Genomic DNA, 23,837 nt, shown 5'->3' with positions numbered 1-23,837 from the left:
GGACCAGATGTCACTTCCCCGCACTTGCACACTCTTATTTTAAATTTATGGGGGCAAGAGCTATTGCTTCACTAGACACATGTATACAGGCATGTGTGAACACCCTCCGTCACCTCCTTTTCCTGGTCCCACAAGCCCTCCTCCCTCCCTCCCTCCCTCATGCTGGGCTAGTAATGAAGCAGGGAAGGAAGAGGAAATGCTGAAATGGCAATAGAGTACAGGAGCTGCTCTGTGTAGAGTGTCTCCTGTTCTCTTTGGCCTTTGCATCATTTCCTCTTCCACTTGCTTCCCCATTTTATTATGAGCCCAGCAGAGGACTGTCTTGGAATGGCTCTTTGCTGTGTGGTAGAAGGTGGACAGTAGAGGATGCAGGGGGGTCTTGCTGCCTCTAAAATCTGCCGCTGGAGGCGACTGCCTCACTACGCCTCATGAGAGGACCGCTCCTGTATCAAGCAGGGGTTTGAGCCAGTTGACCTGCAAGACCCCTCTCCAGCTCTGACTGTTTTATTCCACATATGCTAGGCAATTTGGGGGATGCTGTGGTCTTTTCAAGTGTGCCCTCCCTCTTCTCACTGCAGAACTTTGAGCCTCCTAAGCGGCCCTTCAGGAGAATGAACTACACGGATGCCATCGTATGGCTCAAGGACCACAATGTGAAGAAGGAAGATGGCACCTATTATGAATTTGGAGAGGTACCTTTCTCCCTTCTTGCTGCTGACCCCGTGGCCATTTCTGACCTTTAAATGGTAGCTAACTCTAGAGCCACATTTCCAGTTCAAGTATTGTTTTTAGTAGCATTTGAATGTCTGTATCCGGAGACAGGTAGAGTTCTCGACTGTGCCACTTCATGTTGCAAGTATGGGTAGTTTTTTTAAAAAAAAAAATCTCCCCTAAGCACAAGGTTCCCTGCAAACTACCACAGAAAGGAGAGGGCTAAATCCCACCCCCCATTTCTGTTTTTCTGATATGCTTATTTTTGGCATGCAGGGAGTTGTGTGGTGTTTTAGCATTCAAAAAATAACTGCCCATGCACACAGGCACACCCCAATGTGCAGCTGAAGTGGTACAGTCCAGAATTATTCTGGGTACATCTTGGGACCCTGTAGGCCAGTAGTTTCCTAACCATGTACAGGGGCACATTAGTGTACTAGAAGAGAACTGCCAGTGTGCCCCAAGAAATACATGAAGTAAAGGCCTTCTGCACTCAACCCTCACTGGTGCAGGAACACAGCAGTTTGCTGCTTGTTGCATCAGTGCATGAGCGACTGCTCCTCACGGTATCTTCTGATTGGAAGGAGTCAGTGACTCATGCAGAGACATGGCAGGCAGAGGAGAGCTGGTCTTGTGGTAGCAAGCATGACTTGTCCCCCTAGCTAAGCAGGGTCTGCTCTGGTTGCATTTGAATGGAAGATGACATGTGAGCACTGTAAGATGTTCCCTTCAGGGGATGGAGCCGTCCTGGGAAGAGCATCTAGGTTCCAAGTTCCCTCCCTGGCTTCTCCAAGATAGGGCTGAGAGCAACTCCTGCCCACAACCTTGGAGAAGCTGCTGCCAGTCTGTGTAGACAATACTGAGCTAGACAGACCAATGGTCTGACTCGGTATATGGCAGCTTCCTTTGTTCCTATGCAGGCTCCGCTGAGGGTACCTAATTCTTACACATGCCAAAAGCCAGCCTCTTCAGGTGTACGTAAGGAGGAGGAGTGCTTCCAATGTTAATTAAGAACAAAGCAAGATGTATCTCTACTGTTGGTGTCTGCTGTTGTATGCTCGGAGCTATTGTAAACATAGGAGCTGCCATCTTGAGTCAGACCATTGGTCCATCCAGGTTAATACGGTTTATTCAGACTGGCAGAAACTTTCCAAGATTTCAGTAAGGGGTTTCCTCCCACTTTACCTCAAGATGTCGAGGATAGAATCTGGGGGCTTGTGTGAGCAAAGCTCTCTTCAGCAGGGCTGCGGCCCCTCCCTGAAAGGGAAAATTCTTGTTACCTGACTAATTCTCAACCAGTCCATGACAAGGTGGGTGGGGCCATGGCTCAGGGGTGACAGACCTGCTTTGCATGCAGAAGGTTCCAAGTTCAGTCCCTGGCATCACCAGACAGGCAGGTGCCGGACCAATGGTCTGACTCTGCATTTCAGGTGTGCATCTTACAGTCATGATTGTGGCTGGAAAAGCCAGCTGATACCTCGATGCAGTTTCAGAGGTCGTGTGCACGTGGCATTTTTGTTTTCACTGCATCTTGGTGAATAGTTGCTCGGAATTAAATAGTAGACTGTGAGTGAGTCGTAGATCATCTTTCTATATTTGTACAAAGTGGTGTGCAATAAGATTTGAGGTATAATAAATGCAATACAAAGAGAGACACACAAACGCACCAGCGGTGACGACGCCTAGCAGGACCACAATAGCAGCAGTCAGCAATAAAGTTCAACGTGCCTGTCCAGCAAGAAAAGTCTTGACCTTGAGGATCGAAAGAGACCACAGAGACTGGGTGCCATCACCAAGAAGGCCCTGTCCTAGGTCACAGCCAGGCATATATCCCTTGAAGGCAGGATGCTAAGCCGTAACCCTCCTTAACATCCCTGCAGGCAGATTCTTATGGCGGGAGGTGGTCCTTTAGATACTCTGGCCTTAAACCATTGAGGTGTACAGGTAAATGACAGCACCTTGAATTGTGTGGAAGCGGAACAGGGCTGCTCTAGGATGGAGGTGATGGCAGCAGATGAGCTAACATGAACCGTCTTGTTGTTAACTGCAGGATATTCCAGAGGCTCCAGAGAGACTGATGACAGATGCCATTAATGAGCCCATCTTGCTGTGTCGGTTTCCTGCTGAGATAAAGTCCTTCTATATGCAGCGCTGCCCTGAGGATTCCCGTCTTACTGAATCGGTCAGTTTGTGTTCCCTGCACATACTGTTTGCTGGATCGGGGCTGCTGTTGGCTTTGTCACCATTTTAGTCATCCCCCCTCCCCCATGCTATCCAGTAACGGGCTCCAGATGTGGATTAACACATGAATGAAAGGGTTGTCAGCCAGTTAGAGAGGTCTTTAAACCAATAGGATTTAAAAGCTCAAAACCTCTAGCTCCCTGCAAGCTCTGTTTTAAGTCTGTTTGCTTTATGTAGGGTGTGTGTATTGTCTAAGACGGGTTCTCAAAACACCAGCCCTGGGGATGATGGGAACTGTAGTCCAGCAATATCTGGGAACTCAGGTTTGAGAACCCCCTGATCTAAGACATCCTGGTGCTTCACTCTAAGGGCCCTACATGATTTTGAACACTTAACAATTGATGCATAAAACCTGCCCATTCCTCAGGACAAGGTGGTAGGATTCTAGATTGTGCCACTTCAGATTGCAGATGGGGAGTTCATTATGCCCGGGAAGTGTTGGTTTTTTTTGTTGTGCATTACATGTAGTCCTGCTGAGAAAAAGTTGCTGCTAAAAGAGCAAAGAGGCACCTTTTTATAGTGGTCATTCTCTTTATTGAACGGGGGAGAGCAACTGGCCCTATCCATCCCCAGCACAGCATCCCTCCAGTGGCTGTTACTGGTGTGTTACTTATGTTTATTTTTTAGATTGTGAGCCCTTTGGGGACAGGGAGCCTACTTACTTACATCTATGTAAATTGCTTTGGGAACTTTGGTTGAAAAGTGGTAAATTCGATAAATATTCATCGAATTTGTAGTAAAATAGCACAGGGGGCTATACTAAATTTCTCTCTGCTGTGCTCATTTACTACACATAGGGAGTGTTTTACCATGGGGATTATTTGAAAACTACTGTTGCAACATAATGCACACCAGCTGATGTGGTATGGTCCAGAATTCTGCCACACACTGTGTAATGTGTAGGGTGGCCCTGGTCCCCTAGGAAAGCAGTGTGTGTATGAGGATGTTTGGTCCATGGTGTGTGAGCTGTGATGGTTCATTCATGCACTTCAGACCGTGCTCGATGCCACAGTCATCAAGTCATGAAAATTCACGGGTGAATCCATCTTTTGCTCGGATCTGGAGCACATCGAATCTGCCCTGGTGTCGCTGGTGTGCAGAGCTTATGGATCAAGCCAGTTCGTGATGCAAAGAGGGTCAAGTGTCAGAGCTGGGATGAGGGGACAAGTTGTCCCTTGAGATCAGCACTGGGACCCCTCTGCCACATCCTGTAAACTGCTGCTTCATCACTTCTGCCCCGGGGCTGGGCTGTAGATAAAAGCAGATAAAGTGATGGCTTGAGTTGGTTCATGTCTGTACCTGGAGGTGCAGCCACTGCAAAGGAAGAGGGTTTAGACTTGAGTGCATAGGGGTTTTTTTTGTTTTGTTTTGAAGATATTTGGCACAGGATCTGAGAACAATAAAGCTTGCCAAAAACAAATTTTTACGTAGTTTAAATGATCCTGAACATTTAAGTGTCAGCACAGAGAACGAGGCCATAAGCTCGTGTGGGGATGTGTGAGCTTCCTCGCATCGTGCCACTCACTCACACACACAGAATGTTATCTTCCAAAGTTTATTGGGTTTCTTGCCTTTTCATGCAGTCTTTTAGAATTTACAATTGAAATAACAATAACGGAATCAATGGCAATAGTGTCCTTCCTTGCTCCCCATGGCCTGCCTGGCTCACTCAGTCCCAAGTTCTCAGTTGTTTCTGTAGTGCAATTTTTATTTAAATTAGAGTGTGGGGCAGGGGGAGAGGGGAAAAAGAGAGCAGACAAGTGGAGTAAGGGGAGCCACATGCTCTGATTTGATAGTGCGAGTGCCATCCTCAAAATTGCTACTGTAAAAAATGTAAATATGCTACATGTTAAAAACAAAAATGGACAAATGTCAGCCTAGACTACGAATTCCCAACCTTGAGTCCCCAGATGTTGGACTACAATTCCTACCATTCCCAGCCACATTGGCCAAAGGCTGGGGCTGATGGGAGTTGTAGTTCAACAGGATCTGGGGAGCCAATTTTGGGAACTCCTGGTTTGAACATTTCTTAAAGCTTCCACTCTGTTTATGCAAGCCACTCAAATGTTTCTGACCTTCTTCTTGGTGCATGCTCACACAGACAGATAAAATATATAGAACAGTCAGTTACAGATGTGGGCAGCATATGCTAACTGAGCAAAAAAGGCACCTTTTATCGTAGTGATTCTCTTATATTTAGCAGAGGGAGAGCAACTGGAGCTATCCATCCCCAGCACAGCATCCCTCCAATGGCCAATCTGGAATGTGGGTTGCTATTTATTTTATGGTAACATATCAGTCATCTCCATTGAACAGCACCAGAAGCTTCTGGTTCTGCATCGCTGCCTGGGGTCACAAAACTGTTATGAAGCCCCTGGTGAGCTGTGTCTGCCCCTGGAATTGTGAGCTTGAAAGGGCTGGAGGGATTTGCCAGACTCAATCTCTGTTGGATTTGCCTCTAAGACTTTTTGTCTTCCCTCTTTTTAGGTCGATGTGTTGATGCCCAATGTTGGCGAAATCGTTGGAGGCTCAATGCGTATTTGGGACAGTGAGGAACTGCTGGAGGGTTACAAGAGGGAAGGCATCGATCCCACCCCTTATTATTGGTATACAGACCAGGTGTGTATTGCTGGGTTTTGCTGACTTGATCTTATCGACTATTTCTGAGTTCTCCAACTTGGGTCTCCAAATGTTGCTGGATTGCAACTTCCAGCCACCGCGGCCAGAGGCTGGACTGTTGTTCAAATGTTTTCTACCCTGGGTTTTTCCTAGATCAACCTCGGGGACTAATGAGAATTCATAAAGGAAATCGATAAAATAATATTAAGGAATATCAAAACAATTGTGACATAAAAATAGGACAGGAGCAGCAATACATAACACACTAACAACAACAACATCCAAGCTGCAGCCTTAAGACAATGTCTGCCTCAAGCAGCATTAAAAGCCTTTTTAATCTTTGCCAAAATAAAAAGCGTACTTTACACATTCAGTGTTGGAGTCAAATAAGCCCAAAGTCAGTCTTTACGTAAATAAAAACCTTTGGGGGTTACATTGAGCATGACAACACCTTCAAAGAAAAAAAAATCAAACAAACGATCTTTCATTAAGTATTTTGGTTTGGCAGTACAGGAATGGAACTGTGGCAAAAATAATAGGGTTGAGAATACAGAGACTTTTGTGAATACAAAAATTTCTGAAAAGGGGTGGTCATGAACTGCGTACATTAAGTGCAATTGTATTACAAAAGGACCCCAACACTTAAAGTGTATAATCTGTTACTTGAAATAAATAAATAAAATTATGTATTATTAAATGTGTATACTGCCCCAAACTTGCGTCTGGGCAGTTACAAGGTGGATGTATGTATAGCATGAAACATGACAAAGCAATTGACTTCCTTGAGGTCAGAAAGCACCTCAAGTATGAAGTTGTAGCAGACTTAAATCAGTGTGGGTCAGTTTGAGCTCACTATCCACGAAAAAGCCACATCTGCAGCTGGGTCCTCAAGGCATGCGGTGGAGGGGCCTGCCTGAACTCCCCAATATTGTTGCTTGCCCCACTGAACAGTCCCTGGTCCTTATATGTGCCTGCCATACCTTGGAGTAGGGCCTCTGCTTAGCTAAATTGTACAGAAAAGCACATACAGGTTAAGTATCCCTTATCCGAACTGCTTGGGACCAGAAGTGTTCCGGATTTCAGACTTATCCAGATTTTGGAGTATTTGCATACTGTAATGAGATATCTTGGGCATGGGATTCAAGTTTAAAACAAAAGGTTACTGTACACTGTATTTTTTAAAAGGTTTTATTTAAAGTATAAAAACAAATAAGCATTGAATTTACGATAATTACAGGTAGCTGTAAATGTGATGGAAACTAATTGCGAGAAAATTTTCAACACAATAATGTTGCTGGTCATGTTAGACTCAAACATGGCATTTTAGGTAGAGATGAAATTCAGATTTCATGTGAAAATAATGTTTTGTACTTACTTTAAAAAAAAAAAAAGCCATGCTGGTTTCCGGATTTTGGAGCATTCCAGATTTCGGATGTCTGGATTAGAGATACTCAACCTGAATTGGGAAAGGTGGAACATAAGAAGCTGCCTTATACCAAGTCAAGCCATTGGTCCATCTAGCTCAGTATTGTCTGAGGGCACTCCCAACTCCCATCATCCCCAGCCAGAGAGCTTTTTTTCCTGATGGAACTCACCGAAACGGAGTTCCAGCACCCTTTCCCCCTGTTCATTAAAAACAGTGGTGCTGCTGGGTCTCATCAGCGCTCTAGGAATCTTCTGTTCCCTGTGCAGGCGCCATCTTGGAGAGGTTGCTCCTCTGCGCTGCTGGCTCTCCTCCCAACCCACATGGGCAGGCAAGCTGTTGCTCCTCCCCCTACCTGATGATCAGCTGTTTGGCAGGTGGGCAGAGCTGGCTGTGTGCGCTGCTGCCTCTAGCCCCCCAATCCAAAGCTCTGCCACAAGGACAGCCAGGCTGCTCTTTCTGCTGGGAGAGCTTCAGAGGGGCAGAGCAGCCAGCTCTGTACAGGGTGTGGCACGTGGCTTCTGCCTGCCTCCTCCAGAGTTGTTCTCCCTGCTCTCTTAGATGAGGATCCATTCTGCTTCTGCTGCTGCTCACTCCAGCCAGATTTTGTGAGTGGTCTAGATGGATTCTGAATCAAGGGGGGTGGGGAACCTTTTCTTTTTCCCAATGATCCAGCTTGGTGTCTGAGTGGTCTGGATGGCCTTTGAATTCGCCCCCCCCATCAAGATTTTGTCAAACATGAGTTCCGATACCTCTTTTCCTAGGAGGGGGAAAGGACTGCCCCGCCATAATATGTAGAGTAGCAGTTTGCATGCACACACCCCTTCCCCATTTTGGGAATACTCCAGGAGGATATCTGGACATCCAGGAAATGTGTGAGGACATGCATGTTTTTGTTTACTGATTTAGTACATTTGTATACTGCCCTATACAAAAATGCCCCTGGGCAGTTCACAATATAAAAACCATCAAAACATTAACATAATTAAAAGAATTTAAAATACAGTAAAAACTCTAAAAATCAAAGCTTTAAAACTTTGCCTCTCTCTTCTTAATCATGTGTGCCAGTTTGGAAGGGGAAGAATTTTGTCCAGATCATCCCTTTCTTTCTCTCTGTTTTTAGCTAGCTAGCTAGATATCTTAGCTAGCATATTTATATACTGCCCAAAACCTAGAGGTCTCTGGGCAGTCTTCAGTAAAACAGTCCAAATTAAAACATTAGGACAATTTAAAATGTAACACAATGTTAAAAACGTGTAAGTCTAATTCAAAGCCTGGGTGAACAGATGTGTCTTAAATGCCTTCTTAAAAGTTATCAGAGATGGGGAGGCACTGATTTCAGCAGGGAGCACATTCCAAAGTGGTTAAAGGTAGCTAAGAAGAATTAGTGGACTTCTCCATTATGAAATGGCGACAACCCTTTTAAGTGGTCCATCTGCAGTGCTTCAGTGAATGCATTGCTCTGATAAAGATCGAAAGTTGGCAGTGCTGGAAAGTTGATTAGTCCTGGCCTAATCAAGATGCATGTCCGGGGAGGAGGCCAGAGAGAGGAACTTCTGCTCTCTCCTGGCAGCTGGTGTCCCCAGCAGCCTCCTGCTTTCAAACTTGGGACTCGTCTGGAAGTAGAATTTTGAAACTCTGGCTCTCTTCTGCCGCCCTTGGGTGACCCAAGTGGTCATACTTGACACATTTTACGTTGCACTTGGCTAGCTTTTGTGGCAGAGGAGGCTGATCTGCAATTCCTTATGCAGCGATCGCTTCAGTGCCTCAATTCCATCTTGACATTCCTCCTTACCCACAGACTACAGTGCAGCCTCAGCCATAGTGCTTAGAGGCTTGGGAATATGTCTTCTCTGCCGGTTTTATAATTTGTAGGATGGACGGTGTTCTGGAGGTAAAGTTGTGCCGTCAAGTCGGTGTTGACTCCTGGCGACCACAGGGCCCTGTGGTTTTTCTTTGGTAGAATACAGGAGGGGTTTACCATTGACATCTCCCGCACAGTATGAAATGATGCCTTTCAGCATCTTCTTATATCGCTGCTGCCCGATATAGGTGTTTCCCATAGTCTGGGAAACATATCAGCGGGGATTTGAACCGGCAACCTCTTGCTCCCAACTCCCTCTAAAAGAGAGCAGATTGATTGGCCCAGCCTTAACAAGCTGGCACAGGGCAGTGACTTGAAGGGCCGGGGCCTCAAACTGGGGCCTTCCTGCAGCTGCTGGCCTGCAACTCCCATCATCCCTGCTACTGGTCCTTGTGACTGGGAATGATAGAAATTCTAGTCCCAACGGCAACTGGAGGACTACAGTTTAAGGCCCCTGTTGGCAGGGGCTGGTTTTTGTGGACACTGAGATGAAGGGTACCAGTGGGGCACCAGCGCGCTTGGGATGGCTCCTTTTGCTCCCCTGTGAACTGTAGGAAGGTGGAAGAGACCCCATTCCTTCCCACCTCCCCTGGCACTGATGCTCTTCATGGCATTTTAACTCAGGAGCAGGTAGCACCAAGTGTGGTGAGCCAATGTGGTACAGCAGTTGGCCCGTTGGATTAGGACTGGGGGGACACAAGAATCCAAATCCTCTCTTGGCCGAAGCTTCCTAGGGACTTTGGGCCAGTCCTCCTTTCAGCCTAGCCTACTTGACAGAGTTGTTGTGAGGATAAAATGGGTGGCCTGTACATCACCCTGAGCTGTATGGAGAAAGGATGGGCTAGAAATTGAAGGAATGCGTGCAACCATCCCCGTGACATCAGTCTCTCCGGCAACAGCAAAACTTCAGTTGATTGGCCTCACTGCAGAACAAAAACAAGCACACACCACAAGACTGCAGCTGGGTATCTTAAGTCTAGAGAGCCTGTGTGGCCGAGTGCTTGGAGTGTTGCACTGGGGCCAGCGGGTGGGGCCATAGCACAGTGGTAAAAAGTCTGCTTTGCATGTAGAAAGTTCCAGCCTCAATCCCTTGCTGCTCCTGATAGGGTTTGGAATAAAGACTCCTGCCTGAAATTTTGGAGAGCCGCTGGCAGTCATTGTAGACCAGGGCTGCACAACTCGGACCCTCCAGCTGTTTTTGGTCTACAGCTCCCATCATCCTCAGCCATGGTGGCCAGTAGGGATGATGCGAGTTGTAGTTTGACATCTGCAGGAGGGCCGAAGTTGTGCCACGCTGGTGTAGGCAGTACTGAACTAGATGGGCCAATGGTCTGATTCAGTATAAGAGTGCTTCCCGTATTCCTCTGGGTTCAAAGCACTACATCCATGAAGATTCCTTGGTGACCCCAGGCCAGTTACTACTTCTCATCCTAACCTACTTTATGGCGTTGTTGTGGGAGATTGACCACACTAAGCTGGATACGAAAGAATTTGGCCGCTGCTCCAGCACTGGGATGCCCGTTCCTGAGATCATGGGCACGAGGTTCTGCTGTCCCTGTTAGGAGTGTGTGCCTTTGATCTCTTGAACCATTGACCATGTTTTTCTTTCTGATTTGGCTTCACAGCGTAAATATGGCACTTGCCCTCATGGTGGCTACGGCTTGGGCCTGGAAAGGTTCCTGACCTGGGTGCTGAACAGGCATCATATCCGTGACGTGTGTCTCTACCCGCGCTTTGTCCAGCGCTGCAAACCCTAATCAAGATCGCCTGGACAAACCCCAGTTGGCGTTCAGCAAAGAACCCCACCCTTAGCAGCGAAGAGCACATCTCATCGCCCAACAGTCTGCCTGCAAATAAAAACAAATGATCAACGTTCTGCTTTTTCAAATGAGAATCTTTTCGATTTGGATTTGGTGATAAATTGCCATCTAGAGATTTCAGAAGCTCCTTTTCTCTCCCTTTCCCACCCCTCTCATCTGTCATATTGGGATGTTTGAACTTATTGATTGCCATAAAGTGATTGCTAGTTTAGACAAACAGGGTACAATAGATGTAAAAATTTCTTTTTCAGCCATGCTTTTCCAACAGCACTTCATAAATGCACTGGGGTATTTGATTACATTCAAAAGGTGCTGGATCGGGGCCTTGACTTCTGGTTTGGGAGATCAAACATTAAAGAGCAGAATCCTTCCATCTTTATAATTGTTAAATCATGTTGCAAGTGTGAAAATTATATGCCCTGGAATGTTAATAGAACTTAGTGTAAAGAACAATTCAGCTGAGGGGGGAGGGGGAAACTAGGGCCAAATTTTAAACAAGTTTTGGGTTTAGATTCTCAAAAGAGGAGGAGCTGAAGGAGAAAGGGTCCACTGTACATTTAGCTCTGCCTTAAAAATGTCTTCAGATGCACATTAGTAAAATGTGGCTGTGATGTTAATATAGCTCCAAGCTGTAGTAACCAAGTCCTTGCTTGCAGTAAGTAACCAGCTGCTAATGTTTATATGAAGTTGTTTTTAAGATATAGGGTTAGAAATAAGGGATTCAGATAGTTTTATGTACTTTTTAACCATACATGTGGTAGCATGTTGTATGTAATAGAGCACCCCCAACTGGTACCCCAGTAAAAATTAAACGTGAGCAGCTGGGGAGATGGCTATATTCTTGGAATAGCTGGCCGGTATGTTTTCAGCGTATCTTCATTTTGAATTCTGTATTAGTTTATCACTTTGCTTGCTGGATAAGGAGAATCACTATTTAAGTTCTCAGTTTTTTCACAGTGATTTCCCCAATTCTGTTTGGTGAGAAGATTCTTGTATTTCATGGCTGGTTAGCTTGCTTTGCAGCAGTTGGATCAAAAACCAAGTTAACTTCTTCACAAAGGACTCTGGGAATTGTAGTTTTAGGAAGGTGTTTAGAAATCTCACACTAAAGTACAATTTTCTAGGTTTCCTGGCAAAGGTTTTGTTTTAATTGTAAACCGCCCTGAGCCATTTTGGAAGGGCGGTATAAAAATCAAATAAATAAATAAAATTATTATAGAAATAATAATAATAAAGGGGAGCCAATTGAGATCAGTTTTGAGCCATTGGAATGTCCGATGAGTAAACTGTAGAAGGATTTTCCTCTTTTATTCCTGCCTCAAGACCTGTCTAGGCAGCTTTCTCATACCTCTGCACTCTCTTAAATTCCACATTCTGTCACAGATGTGTATGTCCTGTTTTTTTGAACCTGGTCTAATCTGGCAGTCAATAAATTCATAGCATTGAAGGGAAAAAGGGTTGCAGGCATGTTCTTCATAACTGCATTGTGTCTTTTCTTTTTGCAATTTCTTTAAACCCCAACCGCTCCGAGGATTCCTGAATGCTATGCTTTGGGGCTTGAGAAAGATCTTGGGCATGTCTGTTCCACCACCTGAGAGACCCACAAAACCATGCAACTTCCATGCAGTTTATCTTCTCCATCTGGCCACGTGGCAGTTGTGTGGAATTGAGGGCTGTGCAGTCTTTGCAGCAGATACCCAAACCCGTCTCCTGTTGTGTGTAGAAGAAAAGCCTATCTTGTCCAGAATCCTGCTTTTCACACTAGCCAATCAGATGCCTCCTGGAAGTGCAGAAGCAGTGTAGGAAGGCCACAACCTTTTCCTGCTGTTTGTTTCAAGCACCAGCTATTCAGTGGCCTACTGTCTAAACACAAATCTGAAATATTACCCAACAACTGTCTGTTGCTTCCTCATCTTCTCCATTTGTTTTAAAGCTAAGCAAGGTTTTTCTTGAAGCTAGAGAGAGGAGGAAAAACAAGGCAAACACTGGTTAACAGTTCATATACATAACCAACTCCAACTGTCACTGTTCAGTCTCCTCCTTCTGCTTGGACTGTTCCATTCTGGTAGCTGTACTGGAGACGGATGGAGAGGATACTAGAATGTGTTATCTTGCATTATAATGGGCTTGTTCACACAACCCTAAACAGATTTGGAGGAGCACCTAGCCAAAGTTTGAGAACCAAGTGCGTTCCCAGTCGGCAGTTGTGTGAATGCAAAGATCAAGATAGGAGGAGATGGGGAGAGTGTTTGTGGGAGCCAGGAGCTGGGTAGGATGGCTTTAAATCCACCCTTGATCAATGTTCAGGACAACGTGGGTTGGGTGCACCTGTCCTATCCTGCTCCCACACGATCCCTCTCCCCTCCTCCTATCTTGATCTTTGTATGCACAGGGCACTCCCATCTTGACTGGGCAGTCCTCCAACCCTGCTTAAAGTTGTGTGAATGAGCCCCTCTTTCCTTCCACATCCCCCCCCATGTTCCACTGCATTGTAAGGGTATGAAACCCTATGTCATGCCGCTATGGACTAGTCTGGGGGATTCCAATCTTGGGTCCCCAGTTGTTGGACTACAACTCCCTTCAACCCCAGCCACAATGACTACGGGTGGAAATGCCAGGATTATGGCTAGGGGGAAATCAAGAAAATCTAGCTGCAGACTACACCAGACATTAGCTCAAGCCACCCAGGGGCCAGAGGCTCTGCCCAGTTCAAAACAGTTAAGAGCCTGACTGGCAACTGTGACCCAGAGTGCTTTGTGTTGCCGCCACCACCACCTTGTTTTAAACAACAATGCAATGCATTCAACCTTTTGCTGTGTGGCCGATGCTAGAATAAGGTCAGGCACATTGCTTCGGCGGCCACAATTTTTCTTTTTACCACAAAGTTCTCCAGACTGCTTCTGCTCTACTACCCAAGCAAGCCTCCAGACCTATGTGAGGGTAGAGTGGGTGCTGGGGTGCCAGCCATTGGAAGGATGGGGAGCCCCACACACAGCTCTACTCCAGATGAGGCCCTTGTAAGCTAGCACTAACCCAGCCTTGCAGCAAAGTACGTTTTTCAGCCTGTTGGATGAGGCAGAGGGGGACTCCTCTGAAACGTGGCATTCTGACCGGAGAGTTCTAGCAACGAGGATGCATTTTGCAACTCACCTCAAACTCCTCATTTGAACTCTTGCTTTATCACTTTGGCCATATTTTAATCACTAGCTTCCCCCAAATTTTCAGGGGCTTGTTCATATTTGCAGAATTACTTCACGAGTTTTTGCTGTATATTCTTTTGGCCTATCTTCCAAAGGCCGTGCTTTCTGTGAAGATACAACCATGCCCTGTCTCAGATTCTTAAAAGGATAGCACCCTTCTTGACATAAGCATTACGAAATCAGCACAGCAGCTAAAGGAAGTTCATTTCACTGTCTCATTAAATATTCAATTAGAAAAAATATATTTAAAGACCTACCTTTTCACTCAAGCTTTTAAATTTAATTGTGGTTTTAAACCATTATAAGGTTTTTATTATAACATGTTTTAACTTTTTATCCTGTTGTGAGCCACCCAGAGATGGACGTTTGGGACCTCGTACAAATTTGATTGCTGGATAAAAAAAAAATTCCTCAGGAAAACCATTAACCAATAATTTTATGGTAAGTTGCCTTGGGAGGCATTGTGCCCCAAAGGCTGATTAGATAGATAGATAGATAGATAGATAAATAAATAAATAAAACTCTGCATACTTCTAAGAGAAATGTATTGGTTGCCAGCATGCCACAGTTTGCTTGTGCAAAGCTGTGGAAGTGCATCAAGTCTGTTCATGAGCAAGACTGCAGCATGTGCAAATCAGCTGTGTCTGCTTTTTCTGCTCTTAATGTGGAATAACGCCCTAGGCCACAGCTGAAGCCTGATGGTGTGTTTGGGAGCTAAACGCAGCTGCGCTATTTCCAAACTGCCCGTCATGAAGATGAGAGTATGGTAGCATGAGCACAGTTTTTCCTTTGCTTCAGCCTAGATACAGTGCAGATCTTTTATTTATGCAATGTCTTGACCTGTGCCATTGACTAAGAAAAAACATCTCTTTAGTCTCTATGGCATATTCTGTGCCATTTTTTAAGGGTACTAAGCACACTGTGTGAAGCTGACCAAGAAAACTCTAAAGGCATGATCTGATTGGTTAACCACTGCAATGCTTTTTGAAACAAACTTTTACTTTTGTTTTATGGTTCTTTGTTTTGTCATGGGTATTCAGATATTCTTGCCTCACTCTACAGAAACTCTCATCTGCTTGAAACCCATTAATTGATTGATCAATTGATTGATTAAGTGCCATCAAGTCGGTGTCGACTCTTAGCGACCACATAGATAGATTCTCTCCAGGATGGTCTGTCTTCAATTTGGCCTTTAAGGTCTCTCAGTGGTGCGTTCATTGCTGTCGTAATCAAGTCCATCCACCTTGCTGTGGTCGTCTTCTCTTTCCTTCAGCTTTTCCCAGCATGATGGACTTCTCAAGGGAGCTCGGTTTTCGCATAATGTGTCCAAAGTATGATAGTTTGAGCCTGGTCATGTGTGCCTCGAGTGAAAACTCTGGATTGATTTGTTCTATGATCCATTTGTTTGTTTTCCTGGCTGTCCATGGTATCCTCAAAAGTCTTCTCCAGCACCAAAGTTCCAAAGCGCCAATGCTTTTTCTCTCTTGCTTCTTCAAAGCAAGACACTTTCAAAGCAAGACAAAGCGTTACATTTTTGATAATGACACAGAGAAGCCAAACTATATCTGGACAGCCACCTGAGTTCAAGATTAAAGGGGTTATAGATCCGTTTTGACCCTGCCTGTTGATCCCCAGGATCCCACAAAGGGATTGCATATTGGTATTACTCTTTCTTTGGGGCCAGAGGTCTGGTTATTAGAGTGTCACTTGTGAGTGCTGAAAGTCACCCCAGAGCTGCTCTGGGACTGAAAAATGTGTGAATCATCCAGAGCAGTACCCACCAACTATTTTTAAAACACCAGTCGTCCTCTGCTTGAGTTATGTGAAAGTCTGGCAGACAGCAAGGAGACTGGGAGGGGAAATATTGGTGGATGCTAACCTTATTGATTTTCAACATACACTCTTCACATGCTTCACAGATGGACATGATAACTAGCCACAGTCTGGTTTTGGAAGAAGGCTGCTGCTTCAACAATCAAGCAGTTTAAATGCATTTTCACCTGATTTTTAAAGAAATCAACTATTCAGGGGTTCTCAAACTTGGGTCCCTGGTCATTGTCAGACTACAATTCCCATCATCCCCAATCACAGTGGCCAAAGCCTGGGGATTGGGAAGATTTGGGTTCAAATATTATCAGCCATAAAGTTTTTTGTGTGAGCTTAGGCCAGTCACTGTTGATCAGGCGAACATACCATGCAGGCTTATTGTGAGAATGTAATTGGGGGGGACCATATACACTGCCCAGAGCTGCTTTGAAGAAGTGTGGGATGAAAATATAATAAAGAGACAGACATAGCAAGCATTACTTGTAAAAATGGGCCCGTTGGGCAAGTGCTGGGAATTGTAGGAACAATTTTGCCTGTCCCTAATATAGATTGTCCAGTGGGTGGTTTATAGAAGTATAAAATTGGGCTCTTATGTCCATAAAATAAAAGTTGGCTCATCTCTTGATTAGGCTCAGCTTCACTGGTTCATATTTAAAAGCCATGATAGAATGTGATGTGGAGACAGTGGGCCTTGTTTCCTTCCAACTCTGTATTTTATTTTAATACCTCATTTGGGACAGGGAATCATCATTTTCTTATTCCTTATGTAAATGGCTTTGAGAACTTTGTTGGAAAGCAGTATATAAATTTGTTAATAACAAATAATAATCTGTATATAGCTATAGAAGGCTAGGCCTAGATATTTTGATGCCTGAGACGACGATAACAACAACAACAAATATTTATATACCACTTTTCAACAAAAAAGTTTCCAACGCAGTTTGCATAGAGAAATAATAAATAAATAAGATGGATTCCTGTCCCCAAAGGGCTCACAGTCTAAAGCGTCTGAATGGCATCTCGCCCTCCCACACAAATTAACACATAGAACAATCCACCTAGAAGTTTTCCTGGCTGAAGCCCTCTTCAGACATTCTTTAAAAAGGGCCGCCATGTTTTGAGAGTGTGCTGGCAAGCTGCCGCCCAGCACTGATGTGCTGAGAAGCTTCACACCGTATCCTCTCCACACATGATATTTGTCTGAAGACAACATATAATCAGCTTGTGGAATTCTCTGCCACAAAATGTGGTGACAGCCAACAACCTGGATGGCTTTAAGAGAGGGGTTTGGATAACTTCATGGAGGAGAGGTCTATCAACGGTCGGAGGGCTATAGGCCATCTCCAGCCTCTAGGGCGGGATGCCTCTGAGTACCAGTTGCAGGGGAGTAATGGCAGGAGAGACGGCATGCTCTCCACTCCTGCCTGTAGGCTTCCAGTGGCATCTGGTGGGCCACTGTGTGAAACAGGATGCTGGACTAGATGGGCCTTGTGCCTGATATAGCAGGGCTGTTCTTATGTCCTTAGAGGCAAGTGAGATGGAGAGGATGCTGTAGTGAATGCCGTGTCTCATTCTGTGGAATGTCTAAAGAGGGCTCTTGACTCATCAGAATGAACAGGTGCTAGGCTATGCGCTCCTCTGCAGCTTCTGTTCCTCTCAGTGGATTTATGTTGCGGAACTTCTGAGACAGATTTGCCTGTTGCTCACAGTGCCATCTTTCATGGCCCCCAAAACCTGCCACCTGAGGCAACCACTTCACCTTGCCTCATGGTTCTGTGCCTTCCTGAAACAAAGGTTATTGCATTTGTCCTTCAGAGGCTTCAGTGGTCAAGATGCATCAGTTCATGCATTAGTAGTTAGTGTTTCTGGCTCGGCAGACACAATAGAACTGCAGGGGGTGATGTGTTTACTGACCTGATACAATCACCGCGTTTACCCTTGGTTAATACCCTGGAATATAAGCCTGTTCTCCTTATACAATAGCCCCCCAACTGTGATATGACAGGATTGATTGATACATACCCTGGGCCTTAGCCTGTGGCCTAAAGTCCACATTGTGTGTGAAATGTAGTATCTGGAAAAATCTGGCTAGTTGGAGAGCTGACTTTGTTAAAATTGTGAAATACAGAAACCGAGAAAATGGAATCCTAACCTCAGTAAATTGCTAACCCCACAAAAGCAGGAAGTTTGAAACTGGCTTTATAGCCAGTCTTACAACACAGAAATGGAGTACTTGCTGTTAATTACTTAAAAACAAAACCCTTATGCTTACCATAGTAAAAGCATATTGTTGATACATGCTCCCGAGAGGAGTGAGACGTTCTGGGGTTTGTGCTACCAGGCTTAATTTCCTGTGGATGAGAAAACTTTGGAGAGGTAAGACTGATAGATTAATTCATTAACTGCAAAATGTATTTCCCACCTTTTCAAAATGCTCAAGTATAAGTAAAAACAGTCAGTTTAAAAAGAGCACATTAAAGGGTTACAATGAAAGATCATGCATGGTTTTTCAAAGGTTCCACTCTCAAATAATATCGAGCTGCAATACAAAGGATGGCAGGGAGATTAAGAAAGCTTAAGAATGGTTTCAAAACATATATGTTCTTAGATGATAAGGGAAGCAGGGCACAGAGGAGGCCTTTGTCATATGGGGTGTGTGTCTGTGTGTGTGTTGGCAGGTCTAGATGATGAAAAAAGTTATTTTATTTATTTTTATATCCTGCTCTTCCTCCAAGGAGCCCAGAGTGGTGTACTACATACTTGGGTTTCTCCACACAACAACCCTAGGGCCACAACAACCACACCCTACTCCTAATCCCCTGATGAACTTTCCCAGCAATTTCATGTAGGTGTTAAAGAGTATTGGAGAGAGTATGAAGCCTTGAGGGATGTCATACTTAAGCTCAAATTTCAAAGAGCAACGGTCTCCAATCGACACCATCTGGAATCTGTCCAAGAAGTAGGAGCGGAACCACTTTAGAAGAGTGCTTCCCACCCCTCAACACTCTCATATGTTCCAGTCCAGAAGGATACTATGGTCAATAGTATCGAAAGCTGCTGAGAGGTCCAAAAGGACCAACAAAGTCACAGTTCCTCTGTCAATTCCCAATTGGAGATCATCCATCAGGCCAACCAAGGCAGTCTCCACCTCATAGCCTTCCCGAAAACCAGTTTGAAATGGGTCTAGATAATCAGTTTCCTCCAAGACAAGGAGGCATCCTGCCCTCCCTCAGAGAAGCATTTATGATTTTTACCAGGCCTCCTACAACAGCCTCCCTGCTAGACAGAACAAGCCATGTTGGACAAGGGTCAAGAGAACAAGTGGTAGGCCCCACTGTTCCAAGCAGCTTGTCCACATCCTCAGGAGTGACAAACTGAAACAGATCCAGACGAACCACATAAGAGGAGTTGCTGGACACCTCCAATTCAGACATCAAATTAATTGTGGAGTCTCCATCTAAGTTGGCCCAAATCCGAGAGATTTTATGTACAGAAAAGTCTTTAAACACATCACAGCCGGTAACTGATGGCTCCAAATTTTGATTCAAGGAAGGGGGGGGCGCATACTAGCCCCCTCACAACCCTGAACAACTCTGCTGGATGTAAACTTGCAGATTAAATACAGGCAGAAAAGAACCGCTTCTTTGCTGCACGTATTGCCTGAGCATAGATCTTTAAATGTGCTCTATGTTGTAATCTGTTGGATTTGTGTAGAGTCTTTCTCCACTTGTGCTCCAGTCACCTACCTTGCCACTTCTTCCCCCGTAGATCTTCCATATACCAAGGGGCTAGTTTTGAAGTGGGTCGGAGGGGATGCTTAGGAGCAATCGTGTCTACTGCCCTGGTGAGCATGTTGTTCCAGTTCTCCACTAGGGCATCAACAGGATCATGGGCAAAGCCAACATTAAATCCCTCCAAGGCTTCTTGGAATCCTATTGGGTCCAATAACCTCTTCAGGTGAACCGTTCTAATAGGCCCCTCGCCCCAGCGGAGGTGAAAAGTGGTTGTAACCCTAACAGCTATTAAATTTCTGATTACCCTTCCCCTGGAACGGCCTGCTGACCTGCCAACGTTACTTCTTTCCCCCACCACCACTGGAATAGCTGCCCCACATTCAATGAAGGCACCCCCCTCTCCCCATCTCTAGACAAACCCAGATGCATGACAACTACTTCAACCCAATCTCAGTAACAAAGCTGGATCACCTACTCAGGGGCAGAGCCACTATTGGGCTAATGGGTTCAAAGAACCTGGGCCGCCAATGAAAAAGGCCTCCAAATCCTGTGGCTTGGGCTCCTCCCAAGCCCGGGCTGGTGAGATCCCGGGTGAACTCTCTGTTATTTATGGCAGCACCAACAGGAAAACGTCCTATCAGGCAGCCGACGCTGCCGGAAATAACAAGCTGAGAGCTTGCTTGGGCTCTCGGCAGCCCAAGCCACGCCCCCTTTGCATGTGACTTCACATGCAAAGGGGCGTGGTCCAGGCTGCTGAGAGCTTGAGCGAGCTCTCAGCTCATCATTTTGGGCAGCGTTAACCCAAAAGCTCTCAGCGTCATTTTGGGCAGCGTCCAGAGAGGGAGAGAAAGGGGAAAATGTTCTATCAGGCAGCCGACACTGCCTGAAATAACTGCAGGAGAGTTGTCCCGGGCTCTTGGTGGCCCGGGTGTGGCAGGTGGCAGTTTGCTTCGTTCTGGGCTCCTCCAGAGCCCGAGCTACACCCCCGTGCATGTGACGTCACGCGCATGGGCTTATGTGTAGGGGGCCGCTACCGCAACTTTCCAAACAGCCCAACTGAATACAGTGTATCCCGACCCTCAGTCCTACACCGAAGGCGCCACCTGCCGCAGCCCCCTTCCTTAAAAAGCCTCCAGAGTCCTTCCTCTCACCAAGGACTCAGGGCAGGGCTGGTGTAATCAGTCAGTGCCTGCAGATGGTAAAGGTCATACACTTGGAGGAAGGGAGGTTCCCAGTCAGACAGCAAAACTGTGCTGGTCTGAGTTCTGGCCAGCAAACAAAGGGTGTGGAGGAGGCAGCTATAAGACTCCCAGCCGTCCAGAGTAAAGGCGGCTTGATAGAAAAGAGTCAAAGCTCACCTCCTCCGATCTTCTTCAGATTATGAAGGGGATGTGCCAAGAGCACCACACTGAGGACATGCGCCACAGATGTCCAAACACCCTCCTGGTGGGGCATCCCTTTATCACACATGTGCAGTGTCTATATTTTCCGGGACATTTGGTTGAACACCTCCCCTACACAATAAAGGGATGTGCCAGGAAGGCATTGGGGCACGCTTCCCTGCATAGATGTGTGTGTCGGGGGACCCATCATCCAAACCAGCCAATTAAGTCTGATTCTGTTTGCTTATGCCTGGACTCAGACTAGGGTGAACTGAGACCTACTACTATAGGTGTTAATCAATGTAGCCTTGTTCAGACACATGGTCATCCTACTGTGTACACATAGTTTCTGCAGTGAACTCGCAAACCTTCGGAGAGATTCCCTGCAAGTTTATCCTATATAATAAAAGGCTAAGTGAGTGGCCGTGGCTTTGGAACGTTGGGGATCTGCGTCCCTGCCTCCCTGGGCTGTTCTGGGCCTGCGCAAAGCGCAGGCCCAGAAGAGCCCAAGGGACACAGGACCTCAGACACCAGTGTCCCACAGCCATGGGCGGCCATTAGCCGGTGTGTGGCGGCGGGGGAAAGTGGCCGAGGCGGCGGCGGAGCCGCCGCCTCAGCCATGAGCTGCGGCACGTCGAGAGGAGGCCGAGGCAACCAGAAGCGGCCGCCCTGAAAAAGGCGAGGGCAATGGCGGCGGGGGAAGACCGAGACGGGGGACAGGGAAGCTGGGCGAGGTGGCGGCAAAGCCGCCAACGAGGCCCCCGCCCGCTCACAGCCGCCGCCGCCGCCTGCTCACCCGCCCTCCCAGCTGCCCAAAATCACCTTCCCCACTCCCCCCCAAAAAAGATTAAGGGCCAAAATGGCCCATGAGAAGGTGGCCGCCCCCGCCTATCGCCCTCCCAGCTGTTGAAGACAACCTTACCCGCTCTAGCCCGAGGGAAAAGAGAGGAGCTCACGAGCAGAGCTCCTCTCTGTGCTAAGTCACTGCTCAAACTGCCGCTATGGACGCAAAGGACGCCTATTGCGTCCATTGCGACAGTATAGGCAGCAGCTTAACACAGAGAATAGCTCTGTTCCCGAGTTCCTCTCTTCTCCTTCGGGCTGGAGCGGGTAAGGTGGGCTCCGGCAGCTGGGTGCGCGGGAGGGCGATAGGCGGAGGCGGCCACCTTCTCATGGGCCATTTTGGCCGTTATTCATCCACCACCACCACCCCAAAAAAGTAAAAGCAAAATAAGGAAGAACAAAAACAGAGAACAACAACAAAACAACAAAACAAAAAGAGAGAGGGGACAAGGAGGGGGGGAAGAGACAGAAAGAGAGAGAGAGACAGAAAAGACGGGATAGAAAGCTAGCGCCCGTTATCATAACGGGCTTAAAAATACTAGTATAATATAATACCACAATAAACTGGTTAGCCTTCAAGGTGCCACAAGTCCCGGTTAGAGAGCCTAGGGCTGCAAAGCTCTTTTGTAACCAGAGTCGCTGAGTCACTCTTTCTGCTGCCACCTGAGTCACGGTTTGATCACGTGACACTTTGCGCCTTGTCTTCTGATGCCCAAGGAGTGAAAAGAGGCGGGGCTAGCGTCCCCCCCCCCCCGCCCTTCTCACAGCCAGGCGGGCAAGCGTATGCCTGAGATTACGAGTGTGTGGGGAAAGATAGCAGAAGGGAAGGGATGCACCCAAACAGCCCAGCCAACTGGAGGCAGGAACCTTGCCACTCTGGCTGCTGCACAGTAAGGGAATGTATTTAGTTAGCACAAACATGGCTGCTGCCTTCAGAGCTGCACATTCATGTAAGTGAATCGGTTGCCTGTTTTTCCAAAGCTTTGTTGCGATGCCCTTTTCTCCGGGGAGGCGGCGGCGGGCATCTTGTCTTTTAACCCGAGCCCAGCGGATAGGAAATGAGTGAAGGGGGGAAAGGTTTAGCTGGCTTTCTAGCTGACTCCCTTGTGAAAGGGCGCGTGCACGCTGCTCTTTCCTTGCTTTCTCTCGTTCTCCAGCACGCTGGGATTTGTGGAGAGCTTTGGGGGGCTCTGTTGCATAGAAAAAGAGAGCCTTGTAGGGAAAAATAATAATTTTAAAGGGCCCCCCCCAGCTCGATGCAATCAAGTGTTTTGCAGCGAGTTCTCTGCCTGACTTGTTATATAAGGGCTTTCGGCAGACTTAAAAGACAACAAAGTGCTGCTTCCCACTGTGGAACTGCTTTCCACGGTGCTGCTGTGTAACTTTGCCCGGGTTCTAAAGGCTGGATTGGGGGAAAACCCCCCCCCCCTTGATTTTGATGTCTCTCTTGCATAAATCGAGCAAGCGAAGCGAGGTTGGTTGCACGGAGAAAGAAAGGGCTCGCTCCCGGCCTCTCCACGCCCACTTCAGCCTTGCAGAGAGAGAGTGCCCGCGGAGAACTTCAGGTTAAGAGCCTCTTCACGAGGTGCTCTGTAACCGATTGATGATTTGTGTGGGGCGAAAGTCAGCCTGCGATCTTCATGGTTGACGCCAGGATCTCCTTACACAACGTGTCCGTCGGAGAGGAGCGTCTGCATACAGAGATTAACCACCACACACCCCCACACAACACACACACAGGCAGCAGGCGCTCCGGAGAGGTTGCATGCATCCGGCGTGCAGCGTCAGGGGGAAACAAAGCCACCAGCTATTCTGTCCGACCAACGGTGCATAGAGTTTAAGAAATGCAAACGGCGGCAGGGACCTGCTGCAGCTGCCTCTTCCTAGACTTTTTCGTTCGTTTTAGTTGCCAAGGGTTTTTCAGAGCTTTTTAGGTGCAACTATTTATGTTGTAATTTCTACAGTAATAAAACCAACAGCCATTAGGCGTGAGCAGAGGAAGCTGCTTTTACACCGAGTCGGACCATTGGTCCATTTAGGTCAGTATTCTCTGCACTGACTGGCAGCAGCTCTCCAAGGATTCAGGCAGCAGTCTCTCCCAGCGCTTCTGAAGATGCTGCTGGGGAGTAAACCGGAGATCTGCATGGAAGCATGCAAATTCTCTACCACTGAA

General features: G+C 46.7%; 2 protein-coding genes and 1 long non-coding RNA gene across 6 annotated transcripts in view; 2 read left to right on the top strand and 1 right to left on the bottom strand.

Annotated features, from left to right (window-relative positions):
* NARS1 (asparaginyl-tRNA synthetase 1) overlaps positions 1-10,733 on the top strand; it is a 32,019-nt gene extending 21,286 nt beyond the window's left edge. The window contains exons 12-15 of the mRNA XM_053294670.1: positions 579-692; positions 2,762-2,893; positions 5,440-5,571; positions 10,484-10,733. Coding sequence (XP_053150645.1) covers positions 579-692; positions 2,762-2,893; positions 5,440-5,571; positions 10,484-10,615 — 510 coding nt within the window. The 3' untranslated portion in view covers positions 10,616-10,733. The remainder of the gene's footprint in view (positions 1-578; positions 693-2,761; positions 2,894-5,439; positions 5,572-10,483) is intronic.
* Positions 10,734-11,749: 1,016 nt separating this feature from the next.
* LOC128344483 (uncharacterized) lies at positions 11,750-22,329 on the bottom strand. The gene is made up of 4 exons (XR_008315876.1): positions 22,220-22,329; positions 17,978-18,056; positions 13,829-13,983; positions 11,750-12,633 (listed from the first exon to the last, which is right to left on the bottom strand). It is a non-coding gene; the product is annotated as an uncharacterized LOC128344483 (long non-coding RNA).
* A 94-nt stretch (positions 22,330-22,423) lies between these two features.
* The window catches only part of FECH (ferrochelatase), a 101,544-nt gene continuing 100,130 nt past the window's right edge, over positions 22,424-23,837 (top strand). For all 4 annotated transcript variants that reach the window (XM_053294896.1, XM_053294894.1, XM_053294897.1 and 1 more), the window contains exon 1: positions 22,424-22,614. In XM_053294896.1, coding sequence (XP_053150871.1) covers positions 22,563-22,614 — 52 coding nt within the window. In that variant the 5' untranslated portion in view covers positions 22,424-22,562. The remainder of the gene's footprint in view (positions 22,615-23,837) is intronic.

The sequence above is a fragment of the Hemicordylus capensis genome, chromosome 2, assembly GCF_027244095.1.
Source record: "Hemicordylus capensis ecotype Gifberg chromosome 2, rHemCap1.1.pri, whole genome shotgun sequence".
Lineage (NCBI taxonomy): Eukaryota > Metazoa > Chordata > Lepidosauria > Squamata > Cordylidae > Hemicordylus > Hemicordylus capensis.
This window is presented reverse-complemented; position numbering and strand designations above follow the sequence as displayed.